The sequence below is a fragment of the Bombina bombina genome, chromosome 6 (genome assembly GCF_027579735.1).
Source record: "Bombina bombina isolate aBomBom1 chromosome 6, aBomBom1.pri, whole genome shotgun sequence".
Classification (NCBI taxonomy): domain Eukaryota; kingdom Metazoa; phylum Chordata; class Amphibia; order Anura; family Bombinatoridae; genus Bombina; species Bombina bombina.
The window spans coordinates 731,193,498-731,210,118 of NC_069504.1; the positions used below are offsets into that span (position 1 = coordinate 731,193,498).

A 16,621-nucleotide genomic window follows, 5' to 3' on the forward strand; every position below is an offset into this window, starting at 1 on the left:
TTTTTTTTGGTAATCTAGTTAATTGTATTTAATTAATGTAATTTATTTAATTTTATTGTAATGTTAGGTGTAAGGCAGGTTAGGTTTTATTTTACAGGTAACTTTGTATTTATCTTAACCAGGTAGTTAGTAAATAGTTAATCACTATTTACTAACTAATCAACCTAGTTAAAATAAATACAAACTTAGCTGTGAAATAAAAATAAAACCTAAGATAGCTACAATGTAACTATTAGTTATATTCTAGCTAGCTTAGGGTTTATTTTATAGCTAAGTATTTAGCTTTAAATAGGAATTATTTAGGTAATAATAGTAAGTTTTATTTAGATTTATTTTAATTATATTAAAGTTAGGGGTGTTAGGGTTAGGGGTTAATATATTTATTTAGTCTTAGTGATGTGGGAGGCCAGAGGTTTAGGGGTTAATAACTTTAGTATATTGGGGGCGAAAGATTAGGGGTTAATAAGTGTAGGTAGGTGGCTGCGACGTTGGGGGCGGCAGATTAGGGGTTAATAAGTGTAGGTAGGTGGCGACGATGTTGGGGGCGGCAGATTAGGGGTTAATAAGTGTAATGTAGGTGTCAGCGATGTCGGGGACGGCAGATGTTAGGTGTAAACATAACTTTTCTTTCCCCATAGCCATCAATGGGGCTGGGTTACGGAGCTTTACGCTCCTTTATTGCAGGTGTAAGGCTTTTTTTAGCCGGCTCTCCCCATTGATGTCTATGGGGAAATCGTGCATGAGCACATAACAGCAGCTCAAAGCAGTGCTGGTATTTGTGTGCGGTATGGAACTCAAGGCAGCCATATCCCCCGCAAAAAGTTATTACCGAGCCACTCATAAGGCAAAATTCGTAATATAGCTGAGAGTGAGTATATTTTATGTATTGTTAGTGTATTTGTGTGTAAACGTGTATGCATTTTGTGAAAAACAAATTAGAATATGTTTAAAATATAAAACACAAACATTTTTCCCATGTCCCTTTCTTTCCAAACACACTAAAATTCAGAATCATTCAGGGTAACAACAGTATACGTATATATTTTTGATGATGCTATTCTTTCCTATTGGCTGCTTAATACTTCCTTCCATGAAGGTTTGCAAAAAGGCCCAAAACATTTAAAGGGAGAGTCAAGTCCAAAATAAACTTTCATGATTCAAATAGGGCATGTCATTTTAAACAATTTTCCAATTAACTTTTATCACCAATTTTGCTTTGTTCTCTTTGTATTCCTAGTTGAAAGCTAAACTTAGGTAGGCTCATATGCTAATTTCTTAGACCTTGAAGGCAGCCTCTTATGTGAATGCATTTTGACATTTTTTTCCCACTAGAGGGCGTTAGTTCATGTGTGTCATACAGATAACATTGAGCTCATGCACTGGAAGTTACCTAGGAGTCAGCACTGACTGGCTAAAATGCAAGTCTGTAAAAAGAACTGAAATAAGGGGTCAGAGGCTTAGATACAAGGCAATCACAGAGGTAAAAAATGTATTATTATAAAAAAAATGATGGTGTTGACTGTCCCTTTAATGTACACATGTTAGTATGTTTATTTAACCCAAATGTTAAAATGGAAGACGTCTGGAAATATTTTGGGTTAGGTTACAAGTGGAGCGCTAATTTATCACGTGCCCGCGAACAGGCACATTTGCAGGCACCCCACAAATAACTAGCCATTACAATTAGTTTATAAATGTGCCCCAAATGCCCCCAAAATACAGTAGTGTGTATTTTATTAATAAATATAATTGTAGCATTTTTATTTTTTAATAAAATAACTACCTGTGTACTTTGAGGTGATCTTTTTCAGCGCTCTCTCTCTCCCTCGATACATAAAATAACTACACCAGGTAGTTTTGGGGGGCTAAAGTTGGCGGTTGTTTACGTTGTGGTCTATGGGAACTGTGTGTTCCCAGTAAATATATATGTAAATGCTTATATTCATATATATTTATGTGTTAATATGTGTATTGTATATACACATATTAACACATAAATATAAAATGTACATATTCATTTACATATATTTATAATCTGCTGCCCATTGCTGTGTGACTTACCCTCTTCGCTGCGCTAGTTCTCATGCCGTGTCTCCCGGCATGAGAACGAGGCTCCAGTGAGAGCCTATGGAAGCTCGCTCTATTAAGCACATAGCTTCCTAGCAATGCAAACGCGATTGCGGGTCACTTCAAAAACAGAATTTATGTTTACCTGATAAATTACTTTCTCCAACGGTGTGTCCGGTCCACGGCGTCATCCTTACTTGTGGGATATTCTCTTCCCCAACAGGAAATGGCAAAGAGCCCAGCAAAGCTGGTCACATGATCCCTCCTAGGCTCCGCCTACCCCAGTCATTCGACCGACGTTAAGGAGGAATATTTGCATAGGAGAAACCATATGGTACCGTGGTGACTGTAGTTAAAGAAAATAAATTATCAGACCTGATTAAAAAAAAACCAGGGCGGGCCGTGGACCGGACACACCGTTGGAGAAAGTAATTTATCAGGTAAACATAAATTCTGTTTTCTCCAACATAGGTGTGTCCGGTCCACGGCGTCATCCTTACTTGTGGGAACCAATACCAAAGCTTTAGGACACGGATGAAGGGAGGGAGCAAATCAGGTCACCTAAATGGAAGGCACCACGGCTTGCAAAACCTTTCTCCCAAAAATAGCCTCAGAAGAAGCAAAAGTATCAAACTTGTAAAATTTGGTAAAAGTGTGCAGTGAAGACCAAGTCGCTGCCCTACATATCTGATCAACAGAAGCCTCGTTCTTGAAGGCCCATGTGGAAGCCACAGCCCTAGTGGAATGAGCTGTGATTCTTTCGGGAGGCTGCCGTCCGGCAGTCTCGTAAGCCAATCTGATGATGCTTTTAATCCAAAAAGAGAGAGAGGTAGAAGTTGCTTTTTGACCTCTCCTTTTACCGGAATAAACAACAAACAAGGAAGATGTTTGTCTAAAATCCTTTGTAGCATCTAAATAGAATTTAGAGCGCGAACAACATCCAAATTGTGCAACAAACGTTCCTTCTTTGAAACTGGTTTCGGACACAGAGAAGGTACGATAATCTCCTGGTTAATGTTTTTGTTAGAAACAACTTTTGGAAGAAAACCAGGTTTAGTACGTAAAACCACCTTATCTGCATGGAACACCAGATAAGGAGGAGAACACTGCAGAGCAGATAATTCTGAAACTCTTCTAGCAGAAGAAATTGCAACTAAAAACAAAACTTTCCAAGATAATAACTTAATATCAACGGAATGCAAGGGTTCAAACGGAACCCCCTGAAGAACTGAAAGAACTAAATTGAGACTCCAAGGAGGAGTCAAAGGTTTGTAAACAGGCTTAATTCTAACCAGAGCCTGAAGAAAGGCTTGAACATCTGGCACAGCGGCCAGCTTTTTGTGAAGTAACACAGACAAGGCAGAAATCTGTCCCTTCAGGGAACTTGCAGATAATCCTTTTTCCAATCCTTCTTGAAGGAAGGATAGAATCCTAGGAATCTTAACCTTGTCCCAAGGGAATCCTTTAGATTCACACCAACAGATATATTTTTTCCAAATTTTGTGGTAAATCTTTCTAGTTACAGGCTTTCTGGCCTGAACAAGAGTATCGATAACAGAATCTGAGAACCCTCGCTTCGATAAGATCAAGCGTTCAATCTCCAAGCAGTCAGCTGGAGTGAAACCAGATTCGGATGTTCGAACGGACCCTGAACAAGAAGGTCTCGTCTCAAAGGTAGCTTCCAAGGTGGAGCCGATGACATATTCACCAGATCTGCATACCAAGTCCTGCGTGGCCACGCAGGAGCTATCAAGATCACCGACGCCCTCTCCTGATTGATCCTGGCTACCAGCCTGGGGATGAGAGGAAACGGCGGGAACACATAAGCTAGTTTGAAGGTCCAAGGTGCTACTAGTGCATCCACTAGAGCCGCCTTGGGATCCCTGGATCTGGACCCGTAGCAAGGAACTTTGAAGTTCTGACGAGAGGCCATCAGATCCATGTCTGGAATGCCCCACAGCTGAGTGACTTGGGCAAAGATTTCCGGATGGAGTTCCCACTCCCCCGGATGCAATGTCTGACGACTCAGAAAATCCGCTTCCCAATTTTCCACTCCTGGGATGTGGATAGCAGACAGGTGGCAGGAGTGAGACTCCGCCCATAGAATGATTTTGGTCACTTCTTCCATCGCCAGGGAACTCCTTGTTCCCCCCTGATGGTTGATGTACGCAACAGTTGTCATGTTGTCTGATTGAAACCGTATGAACTTGGCCCTCGCTAGCTGAGGCCAAGCCTTGAGAGCATTGAATATCGCTCTCAGTTCCAGAATATTTATCGGTAGAAGAGATTCTTCCCGAGACCAAAGACCCTGAGCTTTCAGGGATCCCCAGACCGCGCCCCAGCCCATCAGACTGGCGTCGGTCGTGACAATGACCCACTCTGGTCTGCGGAATGTCATCCCTCGTGACAGGTTGTCCAGGGACAGCCACCAACGGAGTGAGTCTCTGGTCCTCTGATTTACTTGTATCTTCGGAGACAAGTCTGTATAGTCCCCATTCCACTGACTGAGCATGCACAGTTGTAATGGTCTTAGATGAATGCGTGCAAAAGGAACTATGTCCATTGCCGCTACCATCAACCCGATCACTTCCATGCACTGAGCTATGGAAGGAAGAGGAACGGAATGAAGTATCCGACAAGAGTCTAGAAGTTTTGTTTTTCTGGCCTCTGTCAGAAAAATCCTCATTTCTAAGGAGTCTATTATTGTTCCCAAGAAGGGAACCCTTGTTGACGGAGATAGAGAACTCTTTTCCACGTTCACTTTCCATCCGTGAGATCTGAGAAAGGCCAGGACAATGTCCGTGTGAGCCTTTGCTTGAGGAAGGGACGACGCTTGAATCAGAATGTCGTCCAAGTAAGGTACTACAGCAATGCCCCTTGGTCTTAGCACAGCTAGAAGGGACCCTAGTACCTTTGTGAAAATCCTTGGAGCAGTGGCTAATCCGAAAGGAAGCGCCACGAACTGGTAATGTTTGTCCAGGAATGCGAACCTCAGGAACCGATGATGTTCCTTGTGGATAGGAATATGTAGATACGCATCCTTTAAATCCACCGTGGTCATGAATTGACCTTCCTGGATGGAAGGAAGAATAGTTCGAATGGTTTCCATCTTGAACGATGGAACCTTGAGAAACTTGTTTAAGATCTTGAGATCTAAGATTGGTCTGAACGTTCCCTCTTTTTTGTGAACTATAAACAGATTGGAGTAGAACCCCATCCCTTGTTCTCTTAATGGAACAGGATGAATCACTCCCATTTTTAACAGGTCTTCTACACAATGTAAGAATGCCTGTCTTTTTATGTGGTCTGAAGACAACTGAGACCTGTGGAACCTCCCCCTTGGGGGAAGTCCCTTGAATTCCAGAAGATAACCTTGGGAGACTATTTCTAGCGCCCAAGGATCCAGAACATCTCTTGCCCAAGCCTGAGCGAAGAGAGAGAGTCTGCCCCCCACCAGATCCGGTCCCGGATCGGGGGCCAACATTTCATGCTGTCTTGGTAGCAGTGGCAGGTTTCTTGGCCTGCTTTCCCTTGTTCCAGCCTTGCATTGGTCTCCAAGCTGGCTTGGCTTGAGAAGTATTACCCTCTTGCTTAGAGGACGTAGCACTTTGGGCTGGTCCGTTTCTACGAAAGGGACGAAAATTAGGTTTATTTTTTGCCTTGAAAGGCCGATCCTGAGGAAGGGCGTGGCCCTTACCCCCAGTGATATCAGAGATAATCTCTTTCAAGTCAGGGCCAAACAGCATTTTCCCCTTGAAAGGAATGTTAAGTAGCTTGTTCTTGGAAGACGCATCAGCCGACCAAGATTTCAACCAAAGCGCTCTGCGCGCCACAATAGCAAACCCAGAATTCTTAGCCGCTAACCTAGCCAATTGCAAAGTGGCGTCTAGGGTGAAAGAATTAGCCAATTTGAGAGCATTGATTCTGTCCATAATCTCCTCATAAGGAGGAGAATCACTATCGACCGCCTTTATCAGCTCATCGAACCAGAAACATGCGGCTGTAGCGACAGGGACAATGCATGAAATTGGTTGTAGAAGGTAACCCTGCTGAACAAACATCTTTTTAAGCAAACCTTCTAATTTTTTATCCATAGGATCTTTGAAAGCACAACTATCCTCTATGGGTATAGTGGTGCGTTTGTTTAAAGTGGAAACCGCTCCCTCGACCTTGGGGACTGTCTGCCATAAGTCCTTTCTGGGGTCGACCATAGGAAACAATTTTTTAAATATGGGGGGAGGGACGAAAGGAATACCGGGCCTTTCCCATTCTTTATTAACAATGTCCGCCACCCGCTTGGGTATAGGAAAAGCTTCTGGGAGCCCCGGCACCTCTAGGAACTTGTCCATTTTACATAGTTTCTCTGGGATGACCAACTTGTCACAATCATCCAGAGTGGATAATACCTCCTTAAGCAGAATGCGGAGATGTTCCAACTTAAATTTAAATGCAATCACATCAGGTTCAGCTAGTTGAGAAATGTTCCCTGAATCAGTAATTTCTCCCTCAGACAAAACCTCCCTGGCCCCATCAGACTGGGTTAGGGGCCCTTCAGAAATATTATTATCAGCGTCGTCATGCTCTTCAGTATCTAAAACAGAGCAGTCGCGCTTACGCTGATAAGTGTTCATTTTGGCTAAAATGTTTTTGACAGAATTATCCATTACAGCCGTTAATTGTTGCATAGTAAGGAGTATTGGCGCGCTAGATGTACTAGGGGCCTCCTGAGTGGGCAAGACTCGTGTAGACGAAGGAGGGAATGATGCAGTACCATGCTTACTCCCCTCACTTGAGGAATCATCTTGGGCATCATTGTCATTGTCACATAAATCACATTTATTTAAATGAATAGGAATTCTGGCTTCCCCACATTCAGAACACAGTCTATCTGGTAGTTCAGACATGTTAAACAGGCATAAACTTGATAACAAAGTACAAAAAACGTTTTAAAATAAAACCGTTACTGTCACTTTAAATTTTAAACTGAACACACTTTATTACTGCAAATGCGAAAAAACATGAAGGAATTGTTCAAAATTCACCAAATTTTCACCACAGTGTCTTAAAGCCTTAAAAGTATTGCACACCAAATTTGGAAGCTTTAACCCTTAAAATAACGGAACCGGAGCCGTTTTGAACTTTAACCCCTTTACAGTCCCTGGTATCTGCTTTGCTGAGACCCAACCAAGCCCCAAGGGGAATACGATACCAAATGACGCCTTCAGAAAGTCTTTTCTAAGTATCAGAGCTCCTCTCACATGCGACTGCATGCCATGCCTCTCAAAAACAAGTGCGCAACACCGGCGCGAAAATGAGGCTCTGCCTATGCTTTGGGAAAGCCCCTAAAGAATAAGGTGTCTAAAACAGTGCCTGCCGATATTATTATATCAAAATACCCAGATAAAATGATTCCTCAAGGCTAAATATGTGTTAATAATCAATCGATTTAGCCCAGAAAAAGTCTACAGTCTTAATAAGCCCTTTTTGAAGCCCTTATTTACGATCGTAATAAACATGGCTTACCGGATCCCATAGGGAAAATGACAGCTTCCAGCATTACATCGTCTTGTTAGAATGTGTCATACCTCAAGCAGCAAGAGACTGCTCACTGTTCCCCCAACTGAAGTTAATTGCTCTCAACAGTCCTGTGTGGAACAGCCATGGATTTTAGTGACGGTTGCTAAAATCATTTTCCTCATACAAACAGAAATCTTCATCTCTTTTCTGTTTCTGAGTAAATAGTACATACCAGCACTATTTCAAAATAACAAACTCTTGATTGAATAATAAAAACTACAGTTAAACACTAAAAAACTCTAAGCCATCTCCGTGGAGATGTTGCCTGTACAACGGCAAAGAGAATGACTGGGGTAGGCGGAGCCTAGGAGGGATCATGTGACCAGCTTTGCTGGGCTCTTTGCCATTTCCTGTTGGGGAAGAGAATATCCCACAAGTAAGGATGACGCCGTGGACCGGACACACCTATGTTGGAGAAATATCAGCGCACAATTGCATGAGCTGGTATTACGAGTGGAGCGAAGGCACAATTTTGTACTCCACTCATAATCTGGTCCTTTATGTGTCATCCAGCAGGACAGTTGATTCAAACATAGACTTCTGATGGATTACAATGACATTAGTAAGGAGCAATCAAAGCCTAAATCTGGACAGAGAAGAAGGTTGACATTTCTTGTATTAGTTACCATGACTTTTGTAGCCCATGGATTCAGACGCTTCCATAGTAACCACCATCCTGACAGGCTGTCTCCATAGTTCAGCATGTCACAACTGCTCTGCTGCCCAACATCAACTGCTATGACTGTGCGTGCTCCAAGGGAGTGAGCCACATCCGCTAGAAAAGTGATAAAAAAATATGTTTTTGAATGGGAATTATACAGGACCGAGGGCTCCAGTGTTTTAGTCATGTAACAAAGGAAATAAGAAATTAAAAAAATTTAGAAGCTATATATATATTTAAAGAAGGAAACCCAAGGTATTGATCTAGGCCTATTATTTTATATTTGATGCCACTATTTAGCCACTAAATATGATCATAAAATTAATCTTTACTCAACGGTAGGATCTTAATTTTAGTAGGACTCTACTACGGAAGACCACTTACGCTTGTCAACTTATATGCCCCTAACTGCCCCACCTCTCCCTTTTTTCATAAGGCCACAAACCAGCTGCTAGACTTTGCAAAAGGTCCAAAAGTAATAGGTGGAGACCTTAATTTTCCAACATGTCCTACACTAGATACATCTTGCTGGAAATCTTACATTCAATCTCACCAAATAAGAGCAAATTGTCAAGCACTGCAGACCATACCCCCATTTGACACCTGAAGAACAAAAAATCCAACTACAAAAGATTACACCTTTTTCTCCAATCCACAACGCTCCTATACCCGCCTTGACTACATTTTCTGCGACCAAAACACACTACCAACCTTAGTTGACTCCAAAATACAACACACAGTCTGGTCTGACCACAGCATGGTTGTCACTACCTTCCTATGGACTTCCAAGCCAAACCCCCAACAAAACTGGAGACTAAATTACTATATCTTTACCGACCTACTTATACTTGAAGACATTATGAAAAAGACTGAGGAGTTTTTCTAATTTAATGACCCCACAACCACTTTTGTGGTAAATAACTGGGAAATTTACAAATGCTACATTAGGGGAAAACTAATGAAACACACTCACAGACAGCGGAAAATAAGAGCTACTAAATATATTACACTCTCAAACAATTACCTTGCCACCGAGACAGCCCTTAAACGCAATCCTAAATCTCAATAACTTTTTGCGGAGATGCCACAAGGTAGAGAACCCCTAAACCACTACCTAATCAAAAGCGCACATATGCATGCCCTCACATCCAAGTCAATTTTTTTTATAGAAAGTAACAAAGCTGGGCGACTCATGGCTAGATCCCTCAAAAAACGACAAAATAGAACATATATATCAAATATAAAAGACCCCCAAGGGACGACCCATTTTTACAGTAAAGACATAATTAATCAATTTGCCGACTATTATACTTCCTTATACAATTTGCCAGTGGGGACACCTATAGCCAAACTCAAACTAATAAATGACTATCTCTGACACACCCCATTACCCTCCCTCACAAGGGAAGACTGCTCCGTGCTAGACGCACCATTCACTCTACAAGAGTTATACAAGACTATTAAAACCTCACGGCAAAGTCCAGGCCCCCGATGGGTTCACTCCTAAATTCTAGAACAAAGGGGGGGGGTGCTCAAAAGAGAGCTGTGAGTAGGACTATCTATATTAAGTGACGTGAAGAGCCAGTCTTGGTAAAAAATTGGGTTCAAGTAATGGTATTCCAATAAATTATTCCTCTGTGACTTTGTGAAGGAATAGATATTATTGTGGTTGACAATCTGTGATAATAATAATAATTGTTATAGGTCTCCGTGATAAAGATCTGTGTTGTAAATATACTCGTGTGTCAATAAATTATTCCTGTGTGGCATGCACTCAATTATTATAGAATATGTGTGGTCTGTAGATCTACGAATGAATAGGTGATTATTCAAAATAGATGATGGTCTTGGCAATAATCTGATTATACCTAAATGCTATAGTTATATAGAAAGCTAATAATAATAAAATATATTGAAAACAATCGCAAATGAAAATAGAATAATATAATTTTACTGTAAATAGTGCATAAAAACGATGTATTTTCAAAACGATTGTACTGGGGTTATAATAGATAACAATCCAGACATAGGCACAAATAGACACAATTCATACTAAAGCCTAGAGTGGCAACAATTCATACAAAAGCAAAAAATGGCAACAATTCATACAATGGCATAAACTGGAAACAATTCATACATAGACACAAATGGCAATAGATAATAAAAAAAATGATAAAAAAGGAGGACTTAAGTCCGTGTGTAAAAAGTTCCTGAACAAGCTCACACAATGGTGAGTAGGCTGGGATCGTTCTGCGATGATAGATAGTAAACAATGTTAGGAACCAAGTTGTGGCCACAACTATTTAATATTGTATCCAAAGGTATAAACAGCTGTTAAAAATGCTCAATACTCAAAGCGATAAAATTTCATCAGTGGAACAGAGTGGAGCGGTGTTCCCCCCTTACCGGACTACCGATATCCCTTACCTCCTCTCGATTCTCTTGGGTTATGGGAAGGCTGTCTCTATGCTTAGTTGCAAAGCTCCTCTCCGGTCGGCGTATCGCCGTATGAGCGCTGTAGCGGGATGCAAAACTCTTCTCTGGTCGGCGTCTCGCCGTTTTAACTTCCCGGTCAATCCTTCCTACCCTGACGTGTGTATAGTCTGATACACGTGGTCCTCTGAGGTCCAATCGGATAGCCGGGTCGTAGGGGGGGTGGTTCTATTGCGATTCTGCCGTCCTTTTGCTGGAGCCAATGTTAATCACACTGGATAGTCAATATCTACGTGTTTCAGCGCCTTTATCAAGACTTTCAGTTGTTTGAACCCAATTTTTTACCAAGACTGGCTCTTCACGTCACTTAATATAGATAGTCCTACTCACAGCTCTCTTTGGAGCGCACCCCACCCCCCCCCCCCCTTTGTTCTTTTTCATTATTTTCTGATTTTGGGAGTACATCAGATTTAGGGGAAGCTTGTTGAGTCTGATATTAGTATCACCACACACCTCCAATACCGCATCACTCCTAAATTCTACCACCTACTGAAAACGCAGATAAGTTCCCACTTTTTGGAAATGTACCACTCCCTGAATCATAACGGACAACTATCCTCCTCCCTCCTTGAGGCCACAATATCAGTAATTCCAAAACTAGGCAAGCCTACAGACTTGGTCACAAACTTCCGCCCAATCTCCCTTATTAATATTCATATCAAATTATACGCCCAACTACTAGCTACACGTATAAATAAAATTCTCCCCACTATAATACATACCGACCAAGTCGGTTTTATCCCTGGAAGGGAGGCCAAAGATAAAACTATCCGCGTCTTACAGACCTTGTCCTCAGCGACCTCCAAAAAATCCTCACGTATTCTCTTATCCACTGATGCAGAAAAAGCTTTTGACAGGGTGGATTGGGACTTTCTCTGGTCTACCCTGTCAATATTTGGATTTACAAACACTTTAATAAATCGTATTTAGGCGCTGAACAGAAAACCACCCGCTAGAATAAGTGCAAATTGCACCCTCTCCCAGAAAATTCCCATTAATAATGGTATAAGACAGGGCTGCCCCCTTTCACCCTTACTCTTTGCACTCACTGTAGAAACCTTAGCAGCATGGGTTAGGTACAATCCCTTAATTCAAGGTGTGACTTTTGGCCCTATACATCAAAAATGTTTATTATACGAAGACGATATTGTATTCTCTTTAAGCTCCCCCACTTACCTCTATAACCCCCCCTAAAAGAACTCACAGACTATAAGGTGCCCTCTAACTCTTCAATAAATATGGCCAAAACTACCCTGATGCCCTCTGTCACTTCAAACGAGGAGCGCCAATACATATATTCATATACTCCCTTCCAGATTAAAAACAAGCAACCTTATTTGGGAATTGATATAATCTCGAATCACTCTCAACTATACTACCTAAACTATATTCCCTTGCAGAATGAAACAAAAACCTCATTGAACACCTGGAACAAGCCATGTTCTGGAGTTAGAAAAACTACATTATACTTTTGTAGGTAAACAAAACTTTATTTTAGACGTTTTATACATTTGGGATCAAACTGAGACATACCTTGAATGAAAAAGTTACTTCACATTAACGATGTTATATTAACTGCACAAAGTGGATTCTGGTTACCTTAAACTTTAGTAAGAGAAAGTACAATATTGAAAATTATTTAAATTGTTAAATCCTGTTTGAAGTAAAAGTACTCTGTTCATAAAAAAAAGGCTGTTCTCAAATGGATATACTTCGGGGACTCTACATCACCATGAAACGCCCTAAAAAAACAACTTGAACTATAGGCCTTTTGAGACTTTTCAAATATCAATGGAGCACTTCACTTAAAAATGTTTGTTCTGTTACATTCTGTTGAAAATGTTATTCATCTGACATTGTACTTATGACATTAAAATCAATTAAACATTTAAATGGAGAAAAAAAAAAAAATCTTTATTTTTCCCCCCAAACTTTAGGTTTCTCACTTAAATTATTTACACACAACTAATGCAGTCATAAGACAAATGGTTGTAAAAGATTTTCTGGGATCCCCTTCCAGAAATAGCAGATATAAATGGCATTGTCATTGGTTTTTGGCAATTAGAAGGACGATAATTGCAGCTGCGCACTACACTTCTGAAATTCCTTAATATTAATATTAGCTTTCCCTTCCCCACTGATCACCACCATCTTAGGTACTGGCAAACAGTCTGGCAGTATGCTGTTTAGGGCTTCTATTTATGTATTTATTTTTTAATATATTTTTTTAACATTTCTATAGTGTAGATCCCTCCGCAGCCTCCGACCTCCCTGATCACCCCCCGAAAGAGCTCTCTAACCCTTCCCCTCCCACTGCTCCCTGCCATGTTTGTAACTGGTAGCCAAGCTGCCAGTAACAAATTATTGCTATTTTTTTATATATTTATTATATTTGCTTTTTCTGTAGTGTAGTGACCCTCCCCTCCAAGATCACTTTTTTCTGTTGTGTAGGGTCCCCCCTCAAGCCGATATTTTTTCAGTGTTGGCCCCATCCCTCTTTCTCCCTTCATAATCTTTTGCAGTAGTGTAGGGAACTCCACAAATCCTTCTCCCCATCAATGCTGGGTCACCCACCACCCTGCTTCACTCCCGCCGCTCCCACTTGGGACCAGCGGAAGAGCATTACGGAGACATAGAGTGTCACTTTCTGAAATGATCAGCAATCTGGTTTACCATATGAAAGCAGATGCATTCTACCCCCTGGTTGCAGCTCCAGCCGTCTAAGCTGACAGCAGGGACCACAACATGCGCCTCTGTGCAGGACATAGGTAATCAACACAGTACGCTGGGTAAAGTACTGTGTGAGATAGTACCAACGTCCATTTGGCACAAAGGGGTTAAGTATCCACTTGTCTTATAACCCAAATTCTTTTTTACCTGGTAAGTTATTGACATAGCAGCCATCCAGCAGCAGGTGGCAGTCCTTAGGGTCACAGAGAGGAGGTAGATAGGGAGTGTAGGAGGTACTGGCCCGAACATATCGCCAGAGAGAACCTGCAGAGGTAGGAATGCATTTGTATCCCACAAAAAAATGAATTTTATACACACACACGCTTCTTTCCCATGCAAAACACAACCTATTACCTTCTCTGTGTACTCGCATTGTAGAAGAACTGATATCAGTTGTGATATTAAAATATGGCAACCACAAGTCCTAGAATTAGAAAAAAAGAAGGAAGAAATGTATGTACAGATAAATAATCAGCACAGAAAACACAAAAAACTAGAAGCACATAAAGAAGAATAAGAATAAAATAATGGAAGTTGATTCTGAGGTTATAGCTCATGCTAAGTACCTGAATCTGTTGCTCCCCGAACAGGCTGTGTAGAGTGGCATTAAAGGCAGCACCTGAGAGCAGTGATGTAATGGGATACGTCAGATCCATGGCAGTTCGTGGAAGTGAAGACATCATCTAAAAGGGTGAAATATAACATCAAGAGGGATATACAAAGACGAGGAAAAAAGAGAAGCTCAAAGAGAGAAAATAAAAGAAAGATTGATCAAAAGAATTTGAAGAAAGATTTTATTTAAAGTATATCATAAGAAGGAACAATAAGAAGGAACTCAGAATACTTAGGAGCACAGACTATTATAGAACCCTAAAATCAGTATTACTTACTGTATCTTTCTATTCTGCTACCTTCTTTATTGAGTTGATATCTTTTATCAAATATTCTTTACCAAGTAGTTTTACCATCTCAATAAGAAAACTCAAAAGTGTTGTTGCCATATTGGCCCCACAGAGAATGTTCCTTTAGTAGATTGTGATTCATTTTGTTGGTCCATTAAAAGGTATTTTTATTCCATAAGCTTTTAAGACCTCACAGGTATCTTCTATAAACTGACTGTATCTGCAGCTAAAGAAGAGAGCTGTGAGGTCTTGAAAGCTTATGGAATAAAAGCACCTTGATTTTGTTGGGTCCATTAAAAAGGTATCACAAACTACTAAAGGAACAATAAGAAAACTGTAAAGCAGTCTTATATTTCATATCGCCTCTGTTCTACCATATGAACTTATTTCCTTTAATTCAATTCTGTCTCCATAGCAGACACTGCTGCACCCTATACACTGTGTTCTGCCTTCTGTTGTGGCTTGTTTAGCAAAAAATATCTATAATAAATCTACTGTTTTATGCTCAGGCATAATAGCACAAATGATGTTTAATACGCTCCAAGCATGACTTTATGCCGGATCATGGTATGATATCCAGGGTTACAATGACGACACCATACGGTAGATCCTGTAACCATGAAGGATTCAAAACAATATATCTCAACCTTAGAAGGAAAAGGCATGCCTCCTGCTACCTCACCTGGAAGTAGGTAGGGATAATGAGGGAATGAGGAAGTATGGCCAACTTTATATAGGTAAAGGGATGTGGTATGTTTTGTCCACCCCGCTGAGGGAGTCTCACGTGGTATGTATTAGCTAGGTAGGGCTAAGATAACAACATTTATGCTTACCTAAGCTTATTTGTCCAGAGACTGGTCTGGCATGGGGGCTACACCTTCATGTAGTTTTTGAGGCTGGGGTAGATTTTTTGGTCTATTTGCTTTAAGACTAAGAAGGACTGGACTTCCAGGAGGATGTGGACCAGAACTTTGAGCATAGGAAGAGGTTTTCTGATCTTAGATTGATAGAAGAAACAAAGATGTCCTGCGGATTAAAGCCTACCCTTAGATTTTTTACCTTGGGGCAGGAAAGCTCATTTGCCCCCTGTAACTGTAGCAATAATAACATCCAGTCCTGGTTGGAGGGGAAAGGGAAGAGAAAGAAATCTGCATTTAGAAACCATATCAACAGACCAAGATTTTGACCATAAAGCTTTTTCAGTAAAAACAGCATTTTTAGTGAATCATTTCCACAGCAGCATCACAAAATAAAGCTATTTGCTGTTCTCAGGATATTTATGCGATCCTGAAGGTTATCCAGAGTAGTTTAAAGTTCTGAAAGGTTGTCGCACCAATCAGCAGTAGGAGTAGCTACACAGGCAACACTGACAGCATGCCTAAACAAAGAAACTGCAAGCAGAATGGATTGTATATGACAACCCTCAAGTTTTCTATGCAAGGATCCTTAAAAGATTAACTATCCTCCAAAGAAATAGCAGTACACCTGGCCAAAGTGAAAATAGCTGCATCCCCCTTAGGAATAGTTTCCCGAATCTCCGTATTAGCAGAAGGGAGAGGGGATATAATTTACACTTATCAGACGGAACAAAAGCAATACCTGACTTCTGCCATTCCTTAGAAATGAGCTCAGAAACTGAATCAGGCATTGGAAAAGAAGAATGCTGTTTGGGTGCTGTCTTAAATCATTTATCAATCCTTTTAACTGGTTGCTTAACTGTAGCAGGAAAATCCTCTATTTCTAAAGCAATTAAAATGTCCTGTAACAAAGTATGAACATGCACAAGCCTTTAATTAAAGGACACATCCTCTGCTTCAGCAGAAAGGTCCTGAGACTCAGAAAGTCCATCTTCAGAGGAAGAATCCTAAATCATAAAAACCCTTATTATCAATAGGTAACTTTGAGTCCCTGATGAGCTAAAGCCATAGAAGGATAACCTTCCAATCCTTACACGCGTCTGCACTTAACAGCTGGAGGCATAACAGCTAATATATCATTAATAGCAAAGTGAAAAACATAATTTATGCTTACCAGATAAATTTCTTTCCTTCCTGGCAGGAAGAGTCCACGACTTCATTCCTAACTTTTGGGAAATACAACACCTGGCCACCAGGAGGAGGCAGACACCCCAGCTAAAGGCTTAAATATCCCTCCCACTTCCCCTATCCCCCAGTCATTCTGCGGAGAGAAC

At 40.9% G+C, this 16,621-nt stretch overlaps 1 protein-coding gene across 3 annotated transcripts in view; it reads right to left on the reverse strand.

Moving 5' to 3' along the window:
- Positions 1 to 16,621, reverse strand: part of LOC128663560 (patatin-like phospholipase domain-containing protein 6) — a 453,640-nt gene that overhangs the window by 92,387 nt on the left and 344,632 nt on the right. For all 3 annotated transcript variants that reach the window (XM_053717940.1, XM_053717939.1, XM_053717938.1), the window contains 4 exons: positions 14,095 to 14,211; positions 13,883 to 13,952; positions 13,676 to 13,792; positions 8,271 to 8,419 (listed from right to left, as the gene is read on the reverse strand). In XM_053717940.1, coding sequence (XP_053573915.1) covers positions 8,271 to 8,419; positions 13,676 to 13,792; positions 13,883 to 13,952; positions 14,095 to 14,211 — 453 coding nt within the window. The remainder of the gene's footprint in view (positions 1 to 8,270; positions 8,420 to 13,675; positions 13,793 to 13,882; positions 13,953 to 14,094; positions 14,212 to 16,621) is intronic.